This window comes from Ranitomeya variabilis, chromosome 2 (genome assembly GCF_051348905.1).
Source record: "Ranitomeya variabilis isolate aRanVar5 chromosome 2, aRanVar5.hap1, whole genome shotgun sequence".
NCBI classification, from domain to species: domain Eukaryota; kingdom Metazoa; phylum Chordata; class Amphibia; order Anura; family Dendrobatidae; genus Ranitomeya; species Ranitomeya variabilis.
The window spans coordinates 445,905,101-445,932,136 of record NC_135233.1 but is presented as its reverse complement, the minus strand read 5'-3'; the positions used below and the strand labels follow the sequence as shown (position 1 = coordinate 445,932,136).

General features: G+C 44.0%; 1 protein-coding gene across 4 annotated transcripts in view; it reads left to right on the top strand.

Annotated features, from left to right (window-relative positions):
* The window catches only part of NELL1 (neural EGFL like 1), a 988,017-nt gene that overhangs the window by 56,403 nt on the left and 904,578 nt on the right, over positions 1 to 27,036 (top strand). For all 4 annotated transcript variants that reach the window (XM_077287196.1, XM_077287197.1, XM_077287195.1 and 1 more), the window contains exon 2: positions 8,194 to 8,322. In XM_077287196.1, coding sequence (XP_077143311.1) covers positions 8,194 to 8,322 — 129 coding nt within the window. The remainder of the gene's footprint in view (positions 1 to 8,193; positions 8,323 to 27,036) is intronic.

Below are 27,036 nucleotides of genomic sequence, written 5' to 3'. Positions count from 1 at the left end.
TCACAGATGTTCTCTCTCTGTCCCCCGTATAGCATAGGACACGACCCGTATGACTGGTGACTTGAGCCTGTTTATAGGGACTCTAGCACGCACCGGGCTCTCCTGCATGCTCACTGCAATATATTCGGCTTTCTGTATGTCTCTTTCCAGGAGCTGCAGCACTGTGGCTACACATCTCCGTACACCTTCTTCTGCCTCAGACTGCTCCAGTCTGCTTCCTGGCAAGAACTGACTAACTTTCCCTACAAACTACAATATATATGGGGAGTCGCCTAGTAAATAGGATCAAAAGCTCCCCCTGGTGGCCTGGAGTGTGAACATGTTGCATGCTTGTGTTTACCTGGTAACCATTATCCTTTCTTGCCTCCAAATGTAACATCACTCTCCCCGTGAGGAAAGCAATGCTACTGTGACGACCAGGACCGCAACACCTAGCATGGTCATACCTGTATGTTACTTTTCTGGACAGCAGATTGCTGCTCAGCAGCACTGGAATCTTCTTGCCAGTTACAGTATAGTCTATACCAGGCTTGGAATGGCCCAGGGGAGCACAGGGGGATCCTCCGGTGGGCCACCACTCTCTTATATGAGCAGTACTTGGCACACTACACTTGATTCACTATGTACAGACAATGGCTGCATCTCATTTATTTAACAATCAACCCAGTTTATTGCTATAGAAATTTTTGAATGAGGATAAATTCTTATTTGCATCTAGCTGAAAAGTGGGGTCCTGGAGCTGATGTTACTGGTGAGTCCTTGGCATCGCAGTCTCTACATTGCAGTGACCCTCGGCCCATCTAACCCAAGTTGGGGTCAGTTTACCTTTTGAATCAAGGACCTATATTAAGTGGGGAATAAGTGACAATATTAGTAGCAGCAAAGTCCTGGAATGGGACAACATTAGTGGTGCACATGCAGCAGTGGGGTCTGCGTAGCTGTAGAAGAGAGAACCAGGCTGCAAGTGCTGCTGAAGCATCGGGTCCGGAACTGCTGAGGCCGCTCCTGTTGCAGGGGGGAAGGAACTTGAGAACGAAGGAGACCCATGACCTGCAGAGAGGTGGCGTGGTGATTGAGGAGAGTATAAGGAGGTTTGCACGGGAACAGAGAGGGGCTTCCCGCCGGAGGGCTGAGTGAGTGAGGACCTGCGCCGTGCCATGAGCAGCAATAGGCGGTGCGGCAACGATAAGAGTCGGGGGCAGTAAGGACCTGGGGAGCATCGCCGAGCGTGCATGTCAGAGCACGCCGAGCTGGAGTTTGTTGGGAAAGGCTCCTGGCCACAGAGCACAGAGAGACGCGCGCCAAGCAGAGCGTTGCAGTGCAGACATCCAGGTACCAGCGGGTGTGCTGAGAGTTGGGCGCCAAGTGCAGCATTGCGGTGCGGGCATCCATGTATTGGTGGGTGCACAGGAAAGCACACACCGACTAGATACTTGTGCAGAGCTTCACTCTTTGGCTCTGCAGTCCAATGGGCTAGGGGCTCGGGGGAAAACCGGTGACCGCCGCTGCCCCCAGAAGCGGGACCATGTGTTAGGCGGGAGCCTGAAGAGACAGCATCAGCATCCCATCGCCCATCGGACTACAAACGTGTAAAGGACAGCGGAGCCACGATAAGTTGAATTTGATAAAAAGACTGAGTTAAAATAACCCTTGTTTAAGCTGTTTAACCCCTTGTTGGCTCCCTGCGAACTGTTAACCCTTGCTTCGGCACCTCTGTGTTGCTGCATTCTTTTACCTGCCTTAAATAGCCTTTTTGAACTCGTTTTTGATATTGAAGCTAGTGGTCTGGCTGCATAGGTCCGAGCGCAACAATAAAAATGATATATATTATAATAATCCGATTGTGCCATCAGGGAAAATCAAGCTTAGAAAACAAATGCAAATTAGCTGCATTGGGGGCGTGTCAGTGCATGGTGAATATGTGGCGCACCCCTTATGCACTTCCAAGCTAATTTGCATGTGCCTTCACAGCTTAATTTCTTAGCACTGGCACATCAGATTTCTACAAATCTTGTTGCATTTCTAACATCTATACAGCCCAGACCATTAGTTTTTTATTAATGAAATCGTACTCACAGGCCGCTTTTTTTAGGAATCCTAATTCTATTTTAAGATGAGCAATTACTAATTTCTTCAAGATAAAATTAATAGATGCAACTCAGCAGCTAATATTTTAGAAAATGTGCTCCACATTGACTGAAATAAGTAGATTATGATGGACGGTCTGTCCTAGATTTAAAGGAACATCATGGGGTCGACACCTCTCTGAATCCCACTGATCCGTCGAACAAGTGGAGGTGTCCAATAGTGTAGCTCAGATCTGTTTGCTATGGTCGGCTGAATGATCAGGATCATGGGGAACAAAGCCCAGATCCTCACTGATCTTAAGAATAGGCTATCCTTAAATATTCCTGGAAATTCCCTTTAACTTCTTGTGCACATCTTGGTTGATTGAAACTTGAACTTCTGCCAGTCAAAACAGTAACTTTCCTTAGTAGAGGCAAGAAATTATTCTGTGCACCTGAATGAGGGTATGTGCACACGTTGCGGAATGGTGTGCGGATTTTTCCGCACTGATTTTGGTAAATCCGCACTGTGGAATTACCGCGGATTTACCTCGGGTTTTTCCGTGGATTCCACTGCGGAATCCGCACAAAGAATTGACATGCTGCGGAATTAACAATGCTGTTTTTGTGCACTGCGGATTTTGTTTTCCATAGGTTTACATGGTACTGTAAACTTATGGAAAACTGCAGCGAATCCGCAGCAAAATCCGCAGCGTGTGCACATACCCTGAGGGTTGTTTGCTATTCGAGATGCTGGGACTTCTTGCTGGGAGAGGGGGAAGAGAACTGCTTTATTCACTGTCTGGACAGAGAGCTGATCACTACTGAAGCTTATGTTAAGCGTGGAATGAAAGCTTATTTTCTCCATTCCATGTAACAATTTGCCTTTTTTTTTTCTAGCAGTCGTCTATCTATATTAGATCTTTTCATTCAAAATCTTTCAGCCTTTCCCTTGTGTGACTGACCACTGAACTGACTATTTACAGGCATCTGACTGTATCGGGCTGGACGCCCTACTTGAGCACCTCCCATCCTATTTTGTATAAGTGCCCTGTTTTAACTACCTCAACTATTTACAAGCTGCAAATCACCTTGTCACCTTTGTCATATAATGACCTGATTTCCATTGGTTGGAACCGGTCTAATTAATAGATGCGTTAATTATCGCAATGATCACTCTCCGCTTTGAGTCACCTGAGCTTTTCACGCCTCTGACTAGCAGCAGCAACATTGGTGGTACTTCAGGGACTTGTAGTTATCCAAGAGTGAAAACTGGGGTCAACTTATAAAGAATATTTGTGTAAAATCCTCAAAAGAAGTGAGAAAATTTGATAATGTTCTTTTATTTTAATTATTTTCATGTGTATCATGCCCTGTGCTGAAATAATTTAAAGCCTGTCAGGGAAGTTGGTATTATTAGTTCACTGGGTACATATGGACCGCGGGGAAGAATGGTTGGTTACTAATTGTCCTAGATTTTCTGGGGTGTTGTTGGATGGGCATTACTTTTCGGGGTGAAGCAGAGTGGTGGGCTATATAATGGAGGATAAATTGCGAGATCAGGGCTCCTGAACCCTTTAAAATGAGGGTCTGCATTTGCGCATGCTACAACTACAGGGTCACATTAACCATGAAAGAAGCAGAGGCCAAGCATGGGCACCTCCGCTCCATGCAGGATGGGACGCAGACCCCCTTTCTTGGGACTCCAGACCTCTGATTGTGGGATCGCTTAAGTCCTAGTTGGACCCCCAGTGATTATATGGGATATAGCTTTTTCTTTTTTTTTTTTTTTTTTGGGGGGGGTGATTTTTCCTTCAAACGTGCCCAGAAATGTTGACACCTTTGATGTATGAGAGTGTTACATTTGTAGACTTGTGAAAAATGGAGGAGAGAGTGAGGAAAAAAGGCATATGTTTGTACGATAAGAAGTGGCCAAAATTGGTTCTCCTTAGTCTAAAAAAAAAAATGGCCGATAGGTTCTGATTGAGACTTCTATGCCTAAATAGTAGAGCAGTCTTGTGAAAGTGGAAGCTTTCTTATTTGGGTCTAGACATTGGACTCCTATCTGAGGGGTTCTGGACACGGATTGATGATGACCCTCAGGGGGTGGATATTTTAAGTGGCAAGTGAAAAGGTCTTAAAGTTGATGTGTTGGAAGCAGAAAAAAATGGTCAAACATAAGGAACTGTGTGACTCCGACAAGGACCAAATTGTGATTCCTAGATGACTGGGTCATCTACAAGATGGCAGGTCTTAAGATTCTGAAGTGTTCCCAGGACACAGTGTTTATTCCCTAAGAGATAAGTGCATTGATCCATAGCCAATTTAATTTTGAATATACCCCAAATTTTGGACTTTGGCAAATTTTGGATTTGAACTAATTCTTCAAAATTGTGACATTTCTGCAGCTTCCCAGATCTCCACATGGGCCTCTTGTGTTCTATCAATGCAACGCTCACATGGGGTTGATGCATGTCATTGATATCAATGCCATGCGGTGTCCCTTATGTTAATGTGTAGACATCGGTGCTGGAGAAACCAAAGAGCCCCTCACAAAGGACTAGGATCTGTATGTAGTGCTCCCCCATATGACGTACTCAACACTAGGAGAACTGAAGAGACCTGCTTGGAGGACTGGCATTATAGGAAATTTGGTGAGGGTCTAGAACAGTGTTTCTCAACTCCAGTCCTCAAAACCCACCGACAGGTCACGTTTTCAGGATATCGTTAGTATTGCACAGGTGATAATTTCATCACCTGCTTAAGTATTAATTCCATCACTTATGCAATACTATGGAAATTCTGAAAACATGACCTGTTGGTGGGTCTTGAGGACTGGAATTGAGAAACACTGGTCTAGAACACGCAGAACAGTCTCAGCTTGATTTGGATGTTGTTGTGTAGTCCTAAACCAGTCAGACTGCCCATGATGACCCCTGTCCACCACCAAAAATGTCACAGGAGTGTTTGACCTGAAACATGGAGCAATGCCTCAAAATTCTCCAAATCTCAATCTGCTGGAATAACAAGTCTGATCCAAAGTCTGCACCAAGCAATTTAACGGACTTAAAAGATCTGCTGAGAAGGACTTGGTGCCGGATATCACCTGACTCCTTCAGATGCCTTGTGGAATTTGGGCATCAGTGGGACATAGCTGTTCTGGTGGCACAAGAGGGACCTGGAGAGTGTAAGTTGGGTGGTCTTAATATTGCTGCCTGGTCTTTGTGAATATACTGTATATATTGTAGTGGGCGTCATGAGCACATGAAGTTTTCTTTAGGTCTTCACGCAATCAATGTTTTTTTCTTCTCGTTCACCGATTGAAAACGTCATTGTCTCCTCATCAGTATGTATTCCACACTATAAACCTCAACTCTTCAGGCAGCAGTGGAGCCTCAGCCGGCGCATTAAAAGCGACGCCTTGAATGTCTGTAAATGCCGACTTTTGAGATCTATTGTTCTTGGAGAACTCGGCACTGTTAGGAAAAATAAAACAACGGGATCCTAAAATAGGTCTTTGAAGCCTGAGAAAGGTGTGACTGAACGGTAAAAAAAAAAAAGTGATACCAGGGGGGAAAAGGAGCTGCTGACAGAAGGTTTCTCTATGAACAGAGATGAAAGAATGCAGCTGGAAATATATGGAATAGGGGACATACAACATACGTGATGGGGAAGAACGCAGCTTGTTGGGTTTACGGAGGGAAGAGATGGCGCGAGAGTGTGTTTATTGGGTGTAGAAGACCTGAGGTTGCCTCGTTGATCAAGACTGAATGTGGTGGATGTAGCAGAACTGAGACTGGAGTGTGGCAGGACTCCTGTAAGATGTATCTGTTCTGAATCTATTCTGCAAAACTTTACAAACAAATTTTCTACAGAGTCCTTTTGCTCTGCAGACATGAGCATGCTATAAAGCCAAGTCTGTAAACTATGACATGCCAGAGTGTGTAGAGTTTGTACAGCGCAGCAAGTTGGAGTGTTGCAGAATTGAGTCTGTCCGGGAGAGTTATGTGATGTTTAAATTGTTGCTGTTGTTTCAACAAACTTTGAGCACATCAGTAGAAAACCTGAATGAGAAACTTAGTAATATATCACAAACAGTAATATATCACAGAAATCTGCTTCTTTATTTGCTTTTGAGACCCTTTTCCTTTCCCTGACTCCTGAACTCATCCCCTCTCCATAAAAACATGCTAAATTCTGTCTTGCGTAGGGGATTTCTGCTGGGAGCAGAGGGCATTTCCGACAGCTAAATAGGAAAGGGTTCTTTACAGTTGGAGAAGTCAGACTGGAAATGCCGACCACAAAAGGTAGTAATGGCCGATACTATAACAACTTTTATACAAGGACTGGATGATTTCCTCGATACACATAACATTGCGGGTTATCGTTAAATTAGTGACAAAATGTACAATTGCTGGAGAAAGGTTGAACTTGATGGACCTCTGTCTTTTTCAAACTGTGTAACTATGGAGGATCCGTATTAGTCTATTGGGCATAAGGCTGTGTTCACACATTGTGTTTTTTCAGCTTTTTTAATGCAAATTTTCAGCTACGTTTTACAGTACCAACAAATTCTCATGCTCCGAAATCTCATGCACATAGCTTGCTTTTTTTTTTGTCCTCAGTATTTTGTGCAATACCTTGGTTTTTGACAGATGCAGCGTGTTACTACTTTCAGCTTTTTTTTTTTCTGCATTTTTCACCCATTGAAACCAATGCTTGGTGCTAAAATGTAGTTATCAGGTTTTGCTTCGTTATTTGTGCCAAAACCTGATGAAGTTGAATCAAATTTATTTTTATATGCACTAAACTTTATCAGCATGCACAAGTGACAAATGTACCCTGACAAATAATGCAGTAAAACTTAACACAAATTAAGCTTTTTTTTAAGCAAGTTTCTTACTGCCAAGAGAGCAGGTTTTGCCCGCGGAAAAAGAAAATGCATAAAAAATGCAACTTGTGAACACAGCCTAATGCAATTGACTTTCAGCAGAGCGGAGTGTTTTAACCAGGCACATCTCGCTACGAGAAGCGGTGCCATACTCAGCCCATTGACTAGTGGCACCATTTTTGGACAAAAGCAGCAATGTTTCTCTAGTCTTACAAAACCTCAATTAAATATTGGAAAGTCTCAGTTTGCAGGGGTCCCGTCCCATGCCAAGTGATTCACTGGCTCCAGAGCATTGAAGTTGCCATAATTTCCTCATCAAACGTCTCTTCGTGGCCCCCGTGTCTTATGTGTCCTTACTCAGCAGCACTTTGGAGGTAATGACTGCAGGTGCATGTAATTAGTCAGCGGCTCCTTGTAATTAAGCCGGGAATAAAGCCGGAGACATCTGCCTCCCGTGCAGCCGATCCTGTGCTGCCTTTCATTTGTCTGTCTCGTGGATGAACTTCTTCCTGGGGTTTTATGACTTTTATGTTAACCAGTTTTATTTGTTTGGTCTCTGAGATGTTCTGGAAATGATGGATATAAGAGAGCGTTCATAAACTTCACGCTGTAAGTCATTAGGTCGTCCGATCTGAAGCTGGGATGTAGCAGAAGCGGGCCATCCGCTGTAGAGCAGGGTCACGCACCCCCCGCTACAGCCCTACAGCTGTAAGGGGGGTCTCAAAATGGCCTTTTAATCCATATGAGAGAACCAGAACTGCTAAAGACCTGTGATAATTTGAGATTTGGCAGTGGGCCCCACAATCTGCGCCTTCCCCTTTCTGTTAGATATAAAGAAATGTGTCCAGGAAAAATCTCAACAAAACAACCAAGATTCCTAACCCTTTACTACTTAAGAATATAGTTATCTTGGGGGTCAAAAAAAAAAAAAAGTGTGGTGGAGAAAAATTTCTGGGTGGCAAAGTTTGGCGAAAAATTGGGGCTAATTTAATTGAGGTCCCCTTCATTTTTGTCTGCTGCAATGTCAATAGCAATAATTAAATCATGATACGTTCTTTTTTGTATTGTACTATGGAAAAAGATACAATTTTATCCACACCCCTGAGCTTCTAAAGCCACACTGACATAAGAGAATGACCCGCCCCGATTAAGAGCCAATGTGATTACTTAAGAATGAAGTTGATTAACTTTTTTGCTTTTTGATAAAGGTTTTAATTACTCTTATTTCCATTGCAGTGTTTGGATTTGGGACAGACAACGATTTACAAATTGACATAATTTCGGAGCTAAAACTTGAGAACAGCACAAGAGGGATTACACAGGTTTACGGCACTCATAATGGCAGCAAAGCCTTCTTATTTCACGGTAAGTGTTTTATCAGCTTCTGCAACAGCAGAACAGTAAATATTCCATGACATATATATTGTAAAGCCGAGTTGGGCTGTGTGCACACGTTCCAGATTTTTTGCGTTTTTTTTTCGATAAAAACGCATCCTATTAAATAGAATGCAATCCGCAATTTTTGTGCATATGATGCGTTTTTTTTCCACGAATAAAATGCATCGCGGGAAAAAACGCAGCATGTTCATTAATTTTGCGGATTTCTTGCGCATTTCCCACTATTTAATGCCAATGGGAAGCTCCAGAAAAAAGCGCGAAAAATCCGCACAAAAAAACACGAGCGCGCAGGACCTGTGATGACGTCGCGGTCACATGACCATGACGTCATGGCAGGTCCTTCTCGCAGACCATCCTTGCCACCGGAACCTGCCGCTTACATGAAACGGTCACCAGAGCGTCGCGAGGAGCGGGAAAGGTGAGTATATAATGATTTTTTATTTTTTTTTATTATTTTTAACATTAGATGTTTTTACTATTGACGCTGCATAGGCAGCATCAATAGTAAAAACTTGGTCACACAGGGTTAATAGCGGCAGTAACGGAGTGAGTTACCCGCGGCATAACGCGGTCCATTAACGCCGGCATTAACCCTGTGTGAGCGGTGATTGGAGGGGAGTATGGAGCGGGCGCCGGGCACTGACTGCAGGGGAGTAGGGAGGGACTAATCGGACTGTGGCCGTCGCTGATTGGTCACGGCAGCCATGACAGGCAGCTGGCGAGACCAATCAGTGACTTGGACAATTATTTAGTAGACTATAATACTGCCTGCTATGTACAAGAATATAACTACTAAAATACTGCAATACTGCCCCTATGTACAAGAATATAACTACTATAATACTGCCCCTATGTACAAGAATATAATTACGGTACTATAATACTTCCCCTATGTACAAGAATATAACTACTATAATACTGCCCCTATGTACAAGAATATAACTACTATAATACTGCCCCTATGTACAAGAATGTAACTACTATAATACTGCCCCTATGTACAAGAATATAACTAGTATAATGCTGCCCCCTATGTACAAGAATATAACTAGTATAATACTGCCCCCTATGTACAAGAATATAACTACTATAATACTGTTCCTATGTAAAAGAATATAACGACTACAGTCATGGCCGAAAGTGTTGGTACCCTTGAATTTGTTAAAGAAAATTGAAATATTTTTTCCAGACAATTATTGGAATTACATGTTTTGTTATACACCCGTTTACTTCCTTTGTATATATTGGAACAACACAAAAATAACTGAGAAAAATAAGCAAATTGGACATCATTTCACAGAAACCCCCCCAAAAATTGGTCTCTCATATTTGAAGGTGCCTACTCCAACAACAATTGTAAGATCTCTCCACAGGTGTTCAATGGGATTTAGATCTGCACTCATTGTTGCCACTTCAGATCTCTCCAGTGCTTTGTTTCCATCCATTTCTGGGGGCTTCTTGGAGTATGTTATGGACCATTGTCCTGCTGGAAGACCCATGACGTAGGGTGCAAACCCAGCTTTCTGACGCTGGGCACTACATTGTGACCTAACATCTGTTAGTATTCTTCATATTTCATGAAGCCTTGCACACAGTCAAGGCACCCAAGGCCAGATGCAGCGAAACAACCCCAAAACATCTTTGAACCTCCACTATATTTAATTGTAGGTACTGTGTTCTTTTCTTTGTCTGCCTCATTCTTTTTTTTTGGTAAACAGTAGAATGATGTGCTTTACTAAAAAGCTTTATCTTGGGCTCATCTGTCCACAAGACGCATTCCCAGAAGGCCTTTGGCTTGCTCAGATAAATTTTGGCAAACTGTAGTCTAGTTTTTTTAGGTTTCTGTGTCAGCAGTGGGGTCCTCTTGGGTCTCCTGCCATAGCAATTCATTTAATTCAAATGTGGACGGGTAGTTATTGCAGATACTGATGCACCCTGAGCCTACGGGACAGCTTGAATATCTTTGGGACTTGATTGGTGCTACTTATCCACCATCCGGACTATCCTGTGTTGCAATCTTTTCATCATTTTTTCTCTGCCGTCCAGGAAGATAATAATAATAATAATAATAATAATCTTTATTTTTATATAGCGCTAACATATTCCGCAGCGCTTTACAGTTTGCACACATTATCATTTATCTACAGCACTATTGGTTGTAAACTTCTTGATTATATTGCACATCGTAGACAAAGGAACATCAAGATCTCTGGAGATGGACTTGTAACCTTGAGATTGTTGATATTTTTCATCAATTTTGTTACTCAAGTCCTCAGATAGTTCTCATCTCCACAGGTGAGTTTGATCGCGCATCACATGCTTGAAACAAAGTTGTTTACTTGTAATATTGAAAAGGTGCCAACAATTTTGCCCTGCCCATTTTTAGAGATTTGTGTGAAATTATGTCCAATTTACTTTTTTGTTTCTCTGTTTCTTTTTATTTGTCTGCTTTTTGTGTTGATTCAATACACACAGAGGAAATAAATATGTGTATAACAAAACATGTATAATTCCAATAATTTTCTGGGAGAAATAATTCATTTTCTGGAACAATTTAAAGGGTGCCAACACTCAGCTATGACTGTAATTACAATGCCACTGAATCCGTTGCTGGATTTCCTTTCAATAGACGAAGCCTGATATTAAATGTACAAAATAGATTTTTGCAAATTATGGGAGATCAACTTTAAAATATGCCATTTATAAAGAACCAGACATTTGGATTAAGCTGCATAGATTTGTTTAAATTCTATTTATTGAGCTGCTTCTTTATGGATCTAAAATATTATTATGCATTTCTTTAGATGACCGCAGAACATTAGGGCTATGTATCAGAGGAAAAAAAGTGTCAATGGCTACTAAAACTATGGGGAAGCTGATATAAAGTTGCCATCAGTCCCAAATTGGCTGAAAATGGATGTAATCCACATTAAACCTTGCCAAAAGTAGCCATTTCTTTCTGGGTTTTGCTTTTTTTTTTTTTTTTTTAGGGGACACATCTTAAACTTCCATACTTTATCTACTTTATCAGTGATACTCTAATACATGAAGCTTTAAATATATATTTTTTTCTGTTTGCTTATCTTCACTACAGTCACTCCAGTCACATCTAAAGCCGCCCTCTAATGAAGGCATAGAAGATAACCGTAAACCATTGAGAGCCAAATTTTGAAGTATCTGGCATCTAAGTGCAACTGTTTGTTATTTCTGCTTTTAGGATCAATCGACAGAATCTTGAGAGACTGGAAATGACTGATGTAGAAGAAGTTCCAAATATTGGAATCATATTAGTAAACTAGATGGTAGCCCGATTCTAACGCATCGGGTATTCTAGAATATGTATGTAGGTTATTTATGAAGATTTTAGAATAATACATTGAATACACAGGATTCAGCCAGCCGCGACCAATTAGCGAAGCGTGGTTCAAATCCCGCGCCAATTCGCGGTCGGACTGCGCCTGTCGCTGATTGTTCGCAGCCGGCCATGTAGTATATAACAGCCCACGTAGTATATAGCACAGCCCACGTAGTATATAGCACAGCCACGTAGTATATAGCACAGCCACGTAGTATATAGCACAGCCACGTAGTATATAGCACAGCCACGTAGTATATAGCACAGCCACGTAGAATATTGCACAGCCCACGGAGTATATTGCACAGCCCACGGAGTATATAGCACAGAGACGTAGTATATAGCACAGCCCACGGAGTGTATAACAGCCCACATAGCATATAACACAGCCCACATAGCGTATAGCACAGCCCACGGAGTGTATAGCACAGCCCACGGAGTGTATAGCACAGCCCACGGAGTGTATAGCACAGCCCACGGAGTGTATAGCACGGCCCACGGAGCGTCTAGCACGGCCCACGGAGCGTCTAGCACGGCCCACGGAGCGTCTAGCACGGCCCACGGAGCGTCTAGCACGGCCCACGGAGCGTCTAGCACGGCCCACGGAGCGTCTAGCACGGCCCACGGAGCGTCTAGCACAGCCCACGGAGCGTCTAGCACAGCCCACGGAGCGTCTAGCACAGCCCACGGAGCGTCTAGCACAGCCCACGGAGCGTATTGCACAGCCCACGCAGTATATAGCAATGTGGGCATCATATCCCTGTTAAAAAAAAAAAAAAAAAGAATTAAAATAAAAAATAGTTATATACTCACCTTCCGTTAGCCCCGGATCCAGGCGAAGTGGTTACCGATGCTCCTCGCGCGCTCCGGTCCCAAGAGTGCATTGCGGTCTCACGAGATGATGACGTAGCGGTCTCGCGAGACCGCTACGTCATCATCTCGCGAGACCGCAATGCATGGAGCGGTTAACGGAGCGTCGCGAGGAGCGGGGAAGGCCGGTTCTGGATCCGAGAGGCCGACAGACGGTGAGTATATAACGATTTTTCATTTTTTAAATTATTTTTAACATTAGATCTTTTAACTATTGATGCCGCATAGGCAGCATCAATAGTAAAAAGTTGGTCACACAGGGTTAATAGCAGCGGTAACTGAGTGCGTTTCCCGCGGCATAACGTGGTCTGTTACCGCTGCCATTAACCCTGTGTGAGCGCTGACTGGAGGGGAGTATGGAGCTGGCACTGACTGCGGGGAGTAAGGAGCGGCCATTTGCCGCCGGACTGTGCCCGCCGCTGATTGGTCGTGGGCGTTTTGCCGCACCAATCAGCGACTTGGATTTCAATGACACAGAGACCGCTACCAAAGAATATCCGTGACAGACACAGAAAGACAGACAGAAGGACAGACAGAAAGACGGAAGTGACCCTTAGACAATTATATAGTAGATAAGTCAAGAAATGTATCAATAGACAGTAGAAACATTCTATTAGAGTTTCTTCTTAACCCTTTACAAACCCTGGCATTTTTTTGTTTTTTTGCTTTACTACTTTTAAGAGCCTAAAATTTTATTGTTTGCTTTTTTTCTCGACATAGCAGAACAAGGGTTTGTTTCTTGCAGAACGAGTGAAAAAACTTTCTATTCCGATATTTTATAGGTTTGGTTTTTACTGCTGTAATTTTGCCGTTAACATTACCTGCCTATGTGATTCTCTAGGTTTGTGCGATAACTGTGATACCAAACTTTTATAAGGGTTTTTTATTCTTTAGTGGTAAAAATATGCAGAACCTTGCCATTTTCTGAGGCCGATGGATTTTTTTTTTCCTATCCATGGAGCAGTGGGATGGCTTGATATTTTTGCTCCCTGAGTCAATGATTTTATTGATACCATTTTGAGGTATACATGACATTTTGATCTTATTATGAAGTGCAGCCACCAAATAATGGCAGTTCTGCTGTGTTTTTTTTTTTTTCCAAGCATTTAACAAACAGGTTAAATAATTCTGCATTTGGATTTGGACAATAGCAAAGATGATTGTCCAAAAATAAAGAAATGTAAATACTTTAAGTGGGAAAAGAGGGGTAATTTTAAACTTCTATATATTTTTAACTTTTTATTAAAATGTCGTTTTTTTGTTTTTTTTGTCTTTTAAACCTTTGATCGTTCAGCTTGTGGCTAAGCTTCATAGTAGAATTAACATGGTAGTCCAAGCAGCCATAATAGCCCATGGACTCCCTGCGAGCATATCTCGGGGTGCTAATTGGGAGCCAGTGACATTATTTAGATGCATGTTGTGTAACAGTCTGCATCTGCTTGGTAGGAAGTGGGTCATTAAGGGGTCAAAGGAAATGTGCCATAAATAATGACCTGTATTTTTAATAAGTATTCACTGCTAAGTAAAAGAATAGTGCTACTAGAAAGTTTGTTGTTTTTTTTTCCATATGAAAAATTAGAAATTTTGCAACTTTCACGTTGGCCACTGGGGCTAGTCTAGACTTATAGTGCCTGTTCTTTTCAGGAACTGCCCATACACATTAGCCACAATGATTTGATACTGATTTTTGTCTCTTGTACTAAAGCATCTAATGAGCATGTGCCAAGTTTATTGTGTAGGGAGGGATAAGAGGTGAGCTGTGACATTGCCTAATGTGGTTGCTTGATCCTGTCTTATCAGCTGCGTAAAGAGGTGTTACCAGGTATTGTCATCCTGTCTCTGATGATAATGTGATTTCTGAAAAGTCCTCTGTAAAGACCAAAGGGCAAGTCTAAAAGTGGTCAATAAGAAATTTGTTGTTTTTTTTCTTATTATTTTTAATACAGTGAAAAAAAAAATTGCAGAAAAAAAAGTTTTAACTCAAAAACTTGATATAAACGATAGGTTATTTTCTGATTATTTTTAAAGAAAGCCGTCAAATCCTCTCCCTTCTTATGAGTTGGTGCTTTGTTTTCTTAAGATGGCCGCTATGTGGAAGGTCATATTTTCCGGATAAGTTGTGGTGGTGCCGCTGCCGCCCGCTCGCTGTGATTAATGGTAAACAAACTCTGACAAAACCTAAGGGAAGATCCTCAAGGCGACTGGAAAGAAATAACTAGTGAGGGCCCTGAGGAAGGTGTCAGTCATAATGAATGTGCTGTAATTGGTAATAATTTCACAGGCATTACATTAATCACCCGTCTTCATGGCAGCTTAAGACGTGCTGGTGCCAAAGTACGGCTATCAATTATTTCTTGAAGCTTTCCAGCTCACAGAATCTGTATCACTGCACCTAGCGTGTGACATATGGACTGTGCAGCTACATATTCTACAAAAGTCCTCCGCCATATAATCCACCACAGCCGCTCTGTAAAGATTAATAAAAGGCTCTGTATATAATTAAGCGGGGGTGTGGTTCTGTAGCTTGTGGGTGGGCACAGTTGTAATAGCAATAAAAATACTTAAGGAAATATTACACCTAAAATTAAATGATCCAGGATCAAGTAATCTTTTAGAAATCTCATAAATTGGGGATAATTTTGTTCCATCCTTTTATTTAACTCAGGATCAGTACAGGATCAGTACTGTAATGTATGTACACAGTGACTTCACAAGAAGAATAGTGAGTGCGGCTCTGGAGTATAATACAGGAAGTATCTCGGGATCAGTAATGTAATGTATGTACACAGTGACTGAACCAGCAGAATAGTGAGTGCAGCTCTGGAGTATAATACAGGGTGTAACTCAGGATCAGTAGAAGATCAGTTATGTATGTACACATGGATCAGCCCTTGATGTCATTAATTCTATTTATGAACTGTAGTGTTGAATGGTGAGTATCTGCTGTGAATTCTTCTCCTCTAGACCTGTGTGTTAGGCCTCTTTCACACTTCCGTTTTTACAATCTGCACAGGATCCGTCAAAATGTTGAAAAGACTGATCCTGTGCTGATTGTAAAAAACGGATTCACTGGAGCCGTTTTTTAATTAGGCTACGTTCACACTTTGCGGGTTTTGCCGCGGATCCGCAGCGGATTTGACACTGCGGATCCGCAGCAGTTTTCCATGCAGGGTACAGTACAATGTTACCCTATGGAAACCAAAACCCGCTGTGCCCACGCTGCGGATTTCCGCGGAAAAAGCCGCGCATGTCACTTCTTGGTGCAGAATCGCAGCGATTCTGCACCCATAGAAATGCATTGATCCACTCACTTTCCGCATGGGGCTGTGCCCACGTTGCGGGAAGTTAAGCGGATAATGTGCAGATGGTACCCGGGGTGGAGGAGAGGAGACTCTCCTCCAGGCCCTGGGAACCATATTTTGGTGTAAAAAAAAGAATTAAAATAAAAAATGATGCTATACTCACCTCTCAGCGCTGCCCGCGGCGTCCGGTCTCAGTTGCTGTGCGAGCAGGACCTGTGGTGACGTCGCGGTCACATGACCGTGATGACGCCGCGGTCACATGACCGTGACGTCACGAAGGTCCTTGTCGGCACAGCCGCCTGCAGCACCGAGGAGATCCGGACATCGGAGGTTGAGTATAACCAATTTTTATTATTTTTTACATTATTATTGATGCTGCATATTGCTGCATAGGCAGCATCAATAGTATAGGCGGAAACTGCGGAACAAATCGCGATAAATCTGCAGGGATAACCGCAGCGGTTTTGCCCTGCAGATTTATCAATTCCGCTGCGGGATTAACCCGCAGAACACGCCGCAAAGTGTGAACGTGGCCTAACGGTTCCAGTGCATCCTGGAAGGCTATCTGCACACGTTGTGTATGCGTCTTCGCTGCGGTTTTTCGCTGGGAAAACGCATACACAACACAACCCATGATAAAAATAAAAATAAAAAAAAAATCGTGATATTCTTACCTTCCGGCGTCCCCCGCAACCTTCCTGATACTCGCGATGCTCCGTTCCCAGTGATGCATAGCGAGACAATGACCTGTGATGATGTAGCGGGTCATTTCACTATGCATCACTGGGCATCGGGGGGAGGGGGGGGGCAGGAACGCCGGAAGGTTAAAATATCACAATTTTTTTATTTTTTACAATTATTTTTAACATTCTATCTTTTTATTGCAGCATCAATAGTAAAAAGAGGGAGAGAGCGAGAGAGAATTTCCCTGACAGGAAATTCTTCGCGTATGCTCAGTTTGAAAAGACTGCATCCGTTGCTGGATTCCTGCTTTTCACAGTCAGGAACGGATTGCTGAGCGATTTTCCAACGTGCAGAAAAAAACGTTCCTCTGTGCGTTGTCTCCGCCCGACGGACAGTAATTTTATGACGTATCCAGTGCACGACGGACGAAACGTGTGACCATGCGTCGCGATCCGTCGCGAATACAAGTCTATGAGAAAAAAACGCAGGATCCGTTTTTTTCACAAAACGACGCATTATGACGGGAGATGAAAGATGGAAGTGTGAAAGAGGCGTTAGACAATCCTTACATGTGTTGTGGCTGTCGAACAGCCGCGAGACATGCAGGCGTGGGGACTGGAACATACTTTTTGAACATGGAGAAGACACTCGTTTAGCACCCCAGCATGCACTGATAACGCCTTATCCCAGCACGTTTGCTCATCACTACTAATGAGGACTCGGTCCAGATCCTTTAGTTTCTAGTTTGTCAGTCCCTATGTCGCAGTAACAGTAAGAGCCCTAACAGTAGTCAGTTGCGCTGCTCCATTATCCCGCAAGTCTCTTAGCGATCTGTTGCTTCAGCGATGTGTTTTCTCTGGCCACCTTCGTCGCCTGATGCTCGGCCTCGGTTTCCCTTGTACCATAATATACTAGAAGGACCCCCCAAGATATTATGTAGGCCACAAGATGTTTAGTTCAAAAGATACAAACTTTATTTTTCATCAATAAAATTATTACATTTCATATCCATTTAATAAAGTGCAAGAGTACCTCCAATCCAAAAAACTGGTCATATGTGCTTGAAATTAATGATCATAACAACCCGACCACCTGTTGCATATATTACATAAATTTCTTTTTTTATCAGGATGTTTTTACTATATCCTTAGGTAAATATACTTCAATTCAAAAATGTATTGTTATATATAGCAATACCCAGGAGGCTATAGCAGCCTAATTAGGATAGTGCCTTAATTGACATCCACAATAGAGAAATAAATAAAATAGGGCTGTATGCAAATTGGCGTTTTTTTCCCCCCACAAGGGTGAAGCCTATGCCGAGGTTATCCCGTATATTTTAGAGATAAATAAATAGAATAGGGCTGTATGCCAATTGGCGTTTTTTTCACAAGGGTAGAGCCTATGCCGAGATTATCCCGTACATTTTAGAAGAGAAGAGAACAAATAACCAAGTATAATATAAATTATCTATACATATTTACCATGTAAGCACATATGAACCAGGAACCCCTACGCGCGTTTCGATTTCTCTTCTTCCGGGGGCGTGTGCTAATGAGAGGAGGGTAGGTCTATTTAAGCTCCCAGCCAGCCAATCGCTGTTACGCTACAATTATCCAATCACCATCCATATTCCTAAAGCTTGTCTCAACCTATAGTTCAAGCTGAATCATAGTGTCGTACCTACTTCCGGTTTGCAAGAGATACGTTGCCATGGATTTAAGCGGCGTGTCATACAGATTGCAAAAAATTACAACCCCGCCGCACGCTCACCTTCCCAGCTTAATAAGAAGCACTGTGTAGTAAGGTAATTCATCCAATTGAATGCCTTTCTTTTTATGTAAAAAGTATGTCACCTAGCAACCTATTATACACAGATTCGGAGGGAAGGGGGCGTTTCTGCGGTGGCCAAGATGTCACGTGAAAGTATATTGCTTAGCAACCCTTGAGAACAAAAAGAGTTTATATTAGTGACGTATACTTTTAAAAGGGGGCACATACAAAAGCGCTATTCCAAAAACAAGAAGGACTCCATATCAATCCTTATGAGTACGTCCCCATAATAAGAGAAAGCGGTCAAATGCCGCGCACAGCACGCATCTTAGATGGATAGTCTGAACAATAATAGACATCTGGATCTAAATAAAGTCGTATAACGGGACGCTCTAGCCCTATGCCAATAATCAGATAAATATTGAATGGCCGAGGAATAAATAAATGCAACCGTGTATACGTATATATAAGGCCAGGTTGTAGCAGTTGGGCTGAATGGCGCATGCGCTCATGGGATCGGAGCCAAAGGGATCCACGCAACCGCGGTCATGGCATGACTCGCACCCTGGCCCAGAACTGGGAGAGGATGAAAGTCCCAGCCCGTGCCGCCGGCGAGAGGGTCCGGCACCCATACCACCGCGCATGCGCACCACCACTGCCAACCATAGTAAAGTGACTAAGTATACAGTGCAAAAGAAAAATGTGAATCAATTTTAAACAATACAATTTCAGAATCTAACAGATTTAGTCAGTGAATTTAAACAATACGTGTACATAAAGACACCTATGTGCCAAGTTTTGCAACCAACAGAATTGGTCAAGGTGATACACATTGCATAAAAAAGCAACAAATATACATTATTAATAGTGCAAATAGCAATGCATTAATACATAAGGTGCTAAATATAAAGTGCTAAGTGCTAAGGTGACACATATATGCCGGTTGGCAAAATCGAAATATAATTAAATACAGAATATAAAATACAAAAAGGTGCTAAAAAATACTAAATAACATGGATGCAGGCCATATAAATGATTACTAGACCGATGAGATGTTCGTAAATCCCGGTTTTTCACTCAGACTTGATGACCACTGATTTTCAATCATGTCCCAAAATAACGACCGGCATTTCCATTCCCATGGCAAAGGCAATTACAGCAATGGATGGTAAATCTAATTGCGAGATGCTGACTGTATGTGGATATAAATAAATGAATAAAGTTAAAAACATAGAGTAAAACCACAAAAACCCACCTCCCCATAAAACTGTACCATAATAGAGACAAAATCAGGACAGTATACTATCTTAATGTTATTACAAGAAGGCTCCAAAACCAAGGCTTTCATTCAATCCTTGAGGAGCCATAGTACCCAATCTATATATCCATCGGCTCTCAATTTGTGACAGAATTTGTTTCAAGTCACCTTCCCGTATACCCATTGTAACAGAGTCTATTCCCCTCACCTTTAAGCCTACCGAACTACAGGCATGATATTTTTTAAAGTGTCTAGGTAAGGTTTTGAGGACCGTTTCATCCTCAATGGTTTTGGCTTTTTCAATGTCTCTGCAATGTTCTCTTGTGCGTATGCCGGTCGTTATTTTGGGACATGATTGAAAATCAGTGGTCATCAAGTCTGAGTGAAAAACCGGGATTTACGAACATCTCATCGGTCTAGTAATCATTTATATGGCCTGCATCCATGTTATTTAGTATTTTTTAGCACCTTTTTGTATTTTATATTCTGTATTTAATTATATTTCGATTTTGCCAACCGGCATATATGTGTCACCTTAGCACTTAGCACTTTATATTTAGCACCTTATGTATTAATGCATTGCTATTTGCACTATTAATAATGTATATTTGTTGCTTTTTTATGCAATGTGTATCACCTTGACCAATTCTGTTGGTTGCAAAACTTGGCACATAGGTGTCTTTATGTACACGTATTGTTTAAATTCACTGACTAAATCTGTTAGATTCTGAAATTGTATTGTTTAAAATTGATTCACATTTTTCTTTTGCACTGTATACTTAGTCACTTTACTATGGTTGGCAGTGGTGGTGCGCATGCGCGGTGGTATGGGTGCCGGACCCTCTCGCCGGCGGCACGGGCTGGGACTTTCATCCTCTCCCAGTTCTGGGCCAGGGTGCGAGTCATGCCATGACCGCGGTTGCGTGGATCCCTTTGGCTCCGATCCCATGAGCGCATGCGCCATTCAGCCCAACTGCTACAACCTGGCCTTATATATACGTATACACGGTTGCATTTATTTATTCCTCGGCCATTCAATATTTATCTGATTATTGGCATAGGGCTAGAGCGTCCCGTTATACGACTTTATTTAGATCCAGATGTCTATTATTGTTCAGACTATCCATCTAAGATGCGTGCTGTGCGCGGCATTTGACCGCTTTCTCTTATTATGGGGACGTACTCATAAGGATTGATATGGAGTCCTTCTTGTTTTTGGAATAGCGCTTTTGTATGTGCCCCCTTTTAAAAGTATACGTCACTAATATAAACTCTTTTTGTTCTCAAGGGTTGCTAAGCAATATACTTTCACGTGACATCTTGGCCACCGCAGAAACGCCCCCTTCCCTCCGAATCTGTGTATAATAGGTTGCTAGGTGACATACTTTTTACATAAAAAGAAAGGCATTCAATTGGATGAATTACCTTACTACACAGTGCTTCTTATTAAGCTGGGAAGGTGAGCGTGCGGCGGGGTTGTAATTTTTTGCAATCTGTATGACACGCCGCTTAAATCCATGGCAACGTATCTCTTGCAAACCGGAAGTAGGTACGACACTATGATTCAGCTTGAACTATAGGTTGAGACAAGCTTTAGGAATATGGATGGTGATTGGATAATTGTAGCGTAACAGCGATTGGCTGGCTGGGAGCTTAAATAGACCTACCCTCCTCTCATTAGCACACGCCCCCGGAAGAAGAGAAATCGAAACGCGCGTAGGGGTTCCTGGTTCATATGTGCTTACATGGTAAATATGTATAGATAATTTATATTATACTTGGTTATTTGTTCTCTTCTCTTCTAAAATGTACGGGATAATCTCGGCATAGGCTCTACCCTTGTGAAAAAAACGCCAATTGGCATACAGCCCTATTCTATTTATTTATCTCTAAAATATACGGGATAACCTCGGCATAGGCTTCACCCTTGTGGGGGGAAAAAAACGCCAATTTGCATACAGCCCTATTTTATTTATTTCTCTATTGTGGATGTCAATTAAGGCACTATCCTAATTAGGCTGCTATAGCCTCCTGGGTATTGCTATATATAACAATACATTTTTGAATTGAAGTATATTTACCTAAGGATATAGTAAAAACATCCTGATAAAAAAAGAAATTTATGTAATATATGCAACAGGTGGTCGGGTTGTTATGATCATTAATTTCAAGCACATATGACCAGTTTTTTGGATTGGAGGTACTCTTGCACTTTATTAAATGGATATGAAATGTAATAATTTTATTGATGAAAAATAAAGTTTGTATCTTTTGAACTAAACATCTTGTGGCCTACATAATATCTTGGGGGGTCCTTCTAGTATATTGAATCTTTGGATGTGTTCTTTTTTGAATTTATATGGACTAATATGTATAAACCCTTGTACCATAAGTTGCACACCTCACACGATTGTCTGCGTTCCTCTCTCTGGTCATCTCTCACGGCTTTGGTTCGATGTAAAATCAGTAAGTATCCTCTGTACAGTCACTGAACCAGCAGGGAGTGAAGGAATGACCCATGAGCTCTTTTTAACGAAGTGTGTAATCAGATAACCTTGTTTTGTTTTGTTTTGTTAAATGTTTGTATTTTTTACAAATATTTTTGGAATTTTTATTTTTTGTCTGGGATGAAGGAGGGACATATTTTTCAGTTTTCACACTGATCACTTGGGTGTTTTTGGATTTTAACTTCTTGTTTCAGGAAGTCCACATACATATACAATAGATGCAAGTTTTGTGTTGAAGCATCTAATGAGTGTGCAAAGGTCATTGTGCAGAGAGAGGGGCAGGAGGTGAGCTTTGACCATGTCTATTGTGATTGGTGGATCCTGTGTTTTCAGCAGGTGTCATTGTAATCCTGCCTTCTGATGAGACTGCTGAAAACTCTTTCTGAAAGAACAGGAAATACAAATCCAAGATAGCCCTAGTGGACACTGTGAAACTTGGAAGATTACTCATTTTGTTTTTAATTTAGATTGTAAGGTGAAGGAAAAAAAGTCTAAAAATTATCCCAATTTGTAGATAATTTTTTAGACGATACACTCCCTACAATAGCAAACTTGTGGAATTGCTAATGTAGCTCTGGATGTGACTGGAGTACAAAGTATCAGACAATAAATTAACAATAATAATTCTGTAAAATGACAGTTCTGTGTTTTTGTTTTTTGTTTTTTTTTTTTAAAACTTTTTATACACTGTCACTTTTTATCGGTCGCTCCTGCATTCAGCACCATATTCCACTGCACAGGTGGTAAGGGTATGTGCACACTTATTTTTGAGGGCTGCGGATTTTTCCGCAGCGGATTTCACAAATCTGCAGGTAAAAGGCACTGTTTTTACCTGCGGATTTACCGCGGTTTTTATGCAGAATTTGTGTGTATTCCACCTGCGGTTTTACACCTGCGGATTCCTATTATGGAGCAGGTGTAAAACGCTGCGGAATCCGCACAAAGAATTGACATGCTGCGGAATGTAACCACAGCATGGATCCACTGCGGATTAAGTTTTCCATAGGTTTACATTGGTTTACATTGTACTGTAAACGCATGGAAAGCTGCTGCGGACCGGCAGCAAAATCAACAACGTGTGCACATAGCCTCTTAGGAGTCCTGCAGGGCGACTGTGTATTTTTTGCTCTCCTCCTGCACCACATGAAAGTTGACGCCAAAGATTTTGACATTGGCTGGAAAGTTCTTGTTGTTTTTTTTTTTTTTTTTTTGGCCGTTCTAAAATCCCAGATGCTACGATATCACATCAGGAGTCTGTACGTGGTGACTCGCCGTGCTACAATCTTGATTTCCTTGACTTCCTTTCCCTTCTGTTCTATTGACGAGAAAAAAAAAAAAAAGGGCAAATAACCCTAAAATCTGTACAAGTACGAGACGCCGCTGTGCCGCCAAATGTACAGGAGACTGCTTAGGACAGATTTTAGATTTTTTATTTTTTTTTCCAGCTGAGCTTCTATGTGAATTGTCATTAACTGCTATTATCTGTATTAAAGTCTCCGCAAAAAAACAGGGAAATTCAATGTTGAACAGTGAGCTAAAGCTTTGGAAGAAGAAAAAATTAAAAAATTGCAAATTTTGTTGAAAACGGGGGGGAAAAAAAATGTTGGGATGAAAAGTTTTCTTATTTGAGACTGTAGTATAGATGGGGGCCGGAACAAAGTGCAGCTGGGAGGAGGCCCCCCATGACTGCTTTGAGCCGGCGGTCTTTTTGAATGATGCTCCGGCTGGGGATAGGAGAATGGAAAAGGGGGGAGGGGTTTAGATGGGGGGTTAGTAGGGAAAGTGCGGGAAAACCGCCATTCCCTACCTGAATCCAGTAGAAGGAAGAAGCCCAGGATGACGTCGGCGGAGTCCATGCTGGCCCAGCTCCGAGAGATGGCCAGATCAAGAAGAGGGGGCTGGCTTGAGGCCCAGCTGTCCTCTATCATTGCCGCAGGAGGATCCGGGCAGAGTTTGCGGGGCAGGAGGACCAGGCCCCCTGAGAGACTATCTCCGGATCTCCCGGCGCGTGGCAGGCGCAGGCTCCGGAGCCCCTCCAGGGACCCTGCGGGCGGAGAGTCCAGCGGCGCCGCCTCCCCCCGCTGCTCCCGCACCGGCGGGAATCCCAGCACCCGGCCTGCACGCGCCGGGCGTCGGACCCAGGACACCGCCGCTGCTGCTGGGAGCGCCGGACCGGAAGTGCGGCCTGCGCGATCCAGGCAGAGCGCAGCCGCAGCTTCCCCCGCTCCTGGCAGGTCCCCGGCTCACAGTGGGCGCACGGCCGCTGCTTCACCGCCTCCTTCCGGTGTACCGGTGCCCAGAGGGAGAGCAGCCGCCGCTTCTCCTGCCCTCACCAGATCTACAGCTCCCAGGGGGCGCGCGGCGGCAAGAAGATGCAGAGCAGCGCCGACAGGAAGAGCAGCTCAGCCAAGAAGAGCGGCACAGCCAGGAGGAGCAGCAAGAGGAGCAGCGAGTCCAGGAGGAGCAGCACGACCAGGACGAGCAGCAGCAGCCAGGGATCCGGCCCCTTTACCTGCGGCAGGCACTCACAGCCCATCACCTCCCAGGGTGCCTGCTCAGATGAACACAAGGAGCACACAGGCGGCGGACGGTCAGCGGTCAGGAGGTCTCTTACGTCCCGCTTGCACAGAACGGCGCAGTGGAGGGAGAGATGCAGGCAGCAGTGTCGAGCTGCCTGCCCGCGAGCGAAGTTCGTTACACGACCGGGCGGGCTCGCCCGGGTTGGCACACGGGGATCGGTCGCGGTCGCCCAGGAGGTCTCCGGAGCTCAGAGCAGCGTATACCCGTTACCCATTGGACGGTGAGGTGGCGGGGGATACTGACCACAGACGGAGGAGCGGGTCCGTACAGCAGCTACAGCACGCTCGGGTCCCCCCTGGTGACGAGGAGGCCAGGGGCGCGGGCCTGGGGCAGAGAGGGCTAGCGACGCAGCAGTTCCAGCACGCTCGGGTCCCCCCTGGTGACGAGGAGGCCAGGGGCGCGGGCCTGGGGCAGAGAGGGCTAGCGACGCAGCAGTTCCAGCACGCTCGGGTCCCCCCTGGTGACGAGGAGGCCAGGGGCGCGGGCCTAGGGCATCGACGCGGAGAGGAGGTGTCGGAGTCCAGTGGTGATCGTCACGGGAGGTCAGAGCAACAGGGATCCGGAGGTCCGGCTGGCGGGGACACAGCACCCGCGCAGCGTTGTGAGTATGAGTCCATGTCCGGTTTGTCGCCCATAGGGGCCGAGTTACAGGAAGCTAGGAGGGGTCGGGTGGCTGTGTGTGAGGAACGGCGGAGGAGTGGGCCGATTGTGGCGGGGGTGCCAGGTATGCAGGACTTATTGCAGGGTATGTCGCAAATTTTGCGTAGATTAGAGGGAGGGTCGGCAGCTGGGGTTGCCGCATCGCCGGTTGAGGCGTGGTTGTCTGGTCGAGGGGTGGAACCCCAGGCGGGTTGTGGTTTGTTAAGCCTTGGTCAGGTAGTGGAGGTTGCATCGTCCGGGGTATCGGTTTCGGTTCAGACAGAGAAGGAAAAAGGCGATACGGTCAAATTAGATGACAGAGCGAAAGGGGAAGTTTATGTGTGCTTTGAAGGGCCGTTAGGAGCGCATTTGAAAAAGGAGGTGAAGGAAAAGATTTGGAGAGATGAGTATGTGGAGATTTTTTCCCTGCTCCCGTTGGAAAAGTTTAACTTGGATAAAGGGAAAAAAGACGATAGCAAAAAGGAGGAGGAAGAAAAGCGGAGGTGGCGGCTAATTCCGCAGACATTTGTGAATTGGTTGCAGGCGTTTGCGATATTGGCAAGTGTAGTGGGGGAGAAGGCGCCTGAGAATTGCTCAGGTTTATTTTGTTATTTAGATGCGATTGGGGAGGCACATCGTACTTATGGCGGTCAGACGTGGCTACGGTATGATGAGCAGTTCAGGCAGCGAAAGGCGGTAAGGCCAGAAATTAGGTGGGACCAGAAAGATATAGGCCTTTGGCTGAAGGTTATGGCCCCAGCTAGGCATGGGCAGTCCTTTCATGGGTCCGGGGGTGGTGGCAGCCAGCAGTCGGGACACGGAGGCAGCAGTCAGGGTTCGCAGGGAGCGAAGGAGAAGTCTGGAACCTGCTGGCAGTTTAATGACGGTCAGTGTAAATACGGTAGCACCTGTAAATTTAAGCATGTGTGTTCCCACTGTAATGGAGGTTCACACGGGGCTTCAAAGTGTTTCAGGAAAGGAAAAGGAAAGCCAGCCTTGGGTGCCAGTCAAGGGGGAGAGCCCGGTGAGGCTTCACGAGATGGCCCCCTTTCTAAATAGGTACCCCGATCAGGTGAAGGCAGGTATTATTTTCAATGGTTTTGCGGATGGTTTTAGGATTCCTCCCCCGAGCCACGAGGTTCCTTTTTCGGTTAAGAATTTGCGTTCGGCAATGTTGCATGCCGAGGTTGTTGATGTTAAACTCAAGAAAGAAGTGGAGTTGGGAAGGATGTCGGGGCCGTTTTTGCATCCGCCGATGGCGGGTATGGTGGTTTCCCCTTTGGGGGTGGTGCCTAAAAAAGAGCCGAATAAATTTCGATTGATCCAGCATTTGTCGTACCCAAAGGGTCGGTCGGTAAATGATGGCATCGCCCAAGAGCTGTGCTCGGTTGAGTATACATCATTCGATGCAGCGGTGCAGTGGGTGAGAAGGCACGGCCCTGGGGCGCTGTTGGCAAAAACGGATGTTGAATCGGCCTTCCGTTTGCTTCCGGTGCATCCGGACAGCGTTCCGTTGTTAGGTTGTTTTTGGAATGGCGGTTACTATTTGGATAGATGTTTACCGATGGGCTGCTCCATTTCTTGTTCATTGTTTGAGACGTTTAGTACTTTCCTGGAGTGGGTGGTTAAGGACGTTTCTGGAATTCAGTCGGTTATCCATTATTTGGATGATTTTTTGTTTATCGGGCCGCCTGATTCCGTAGTTTGCCGTAA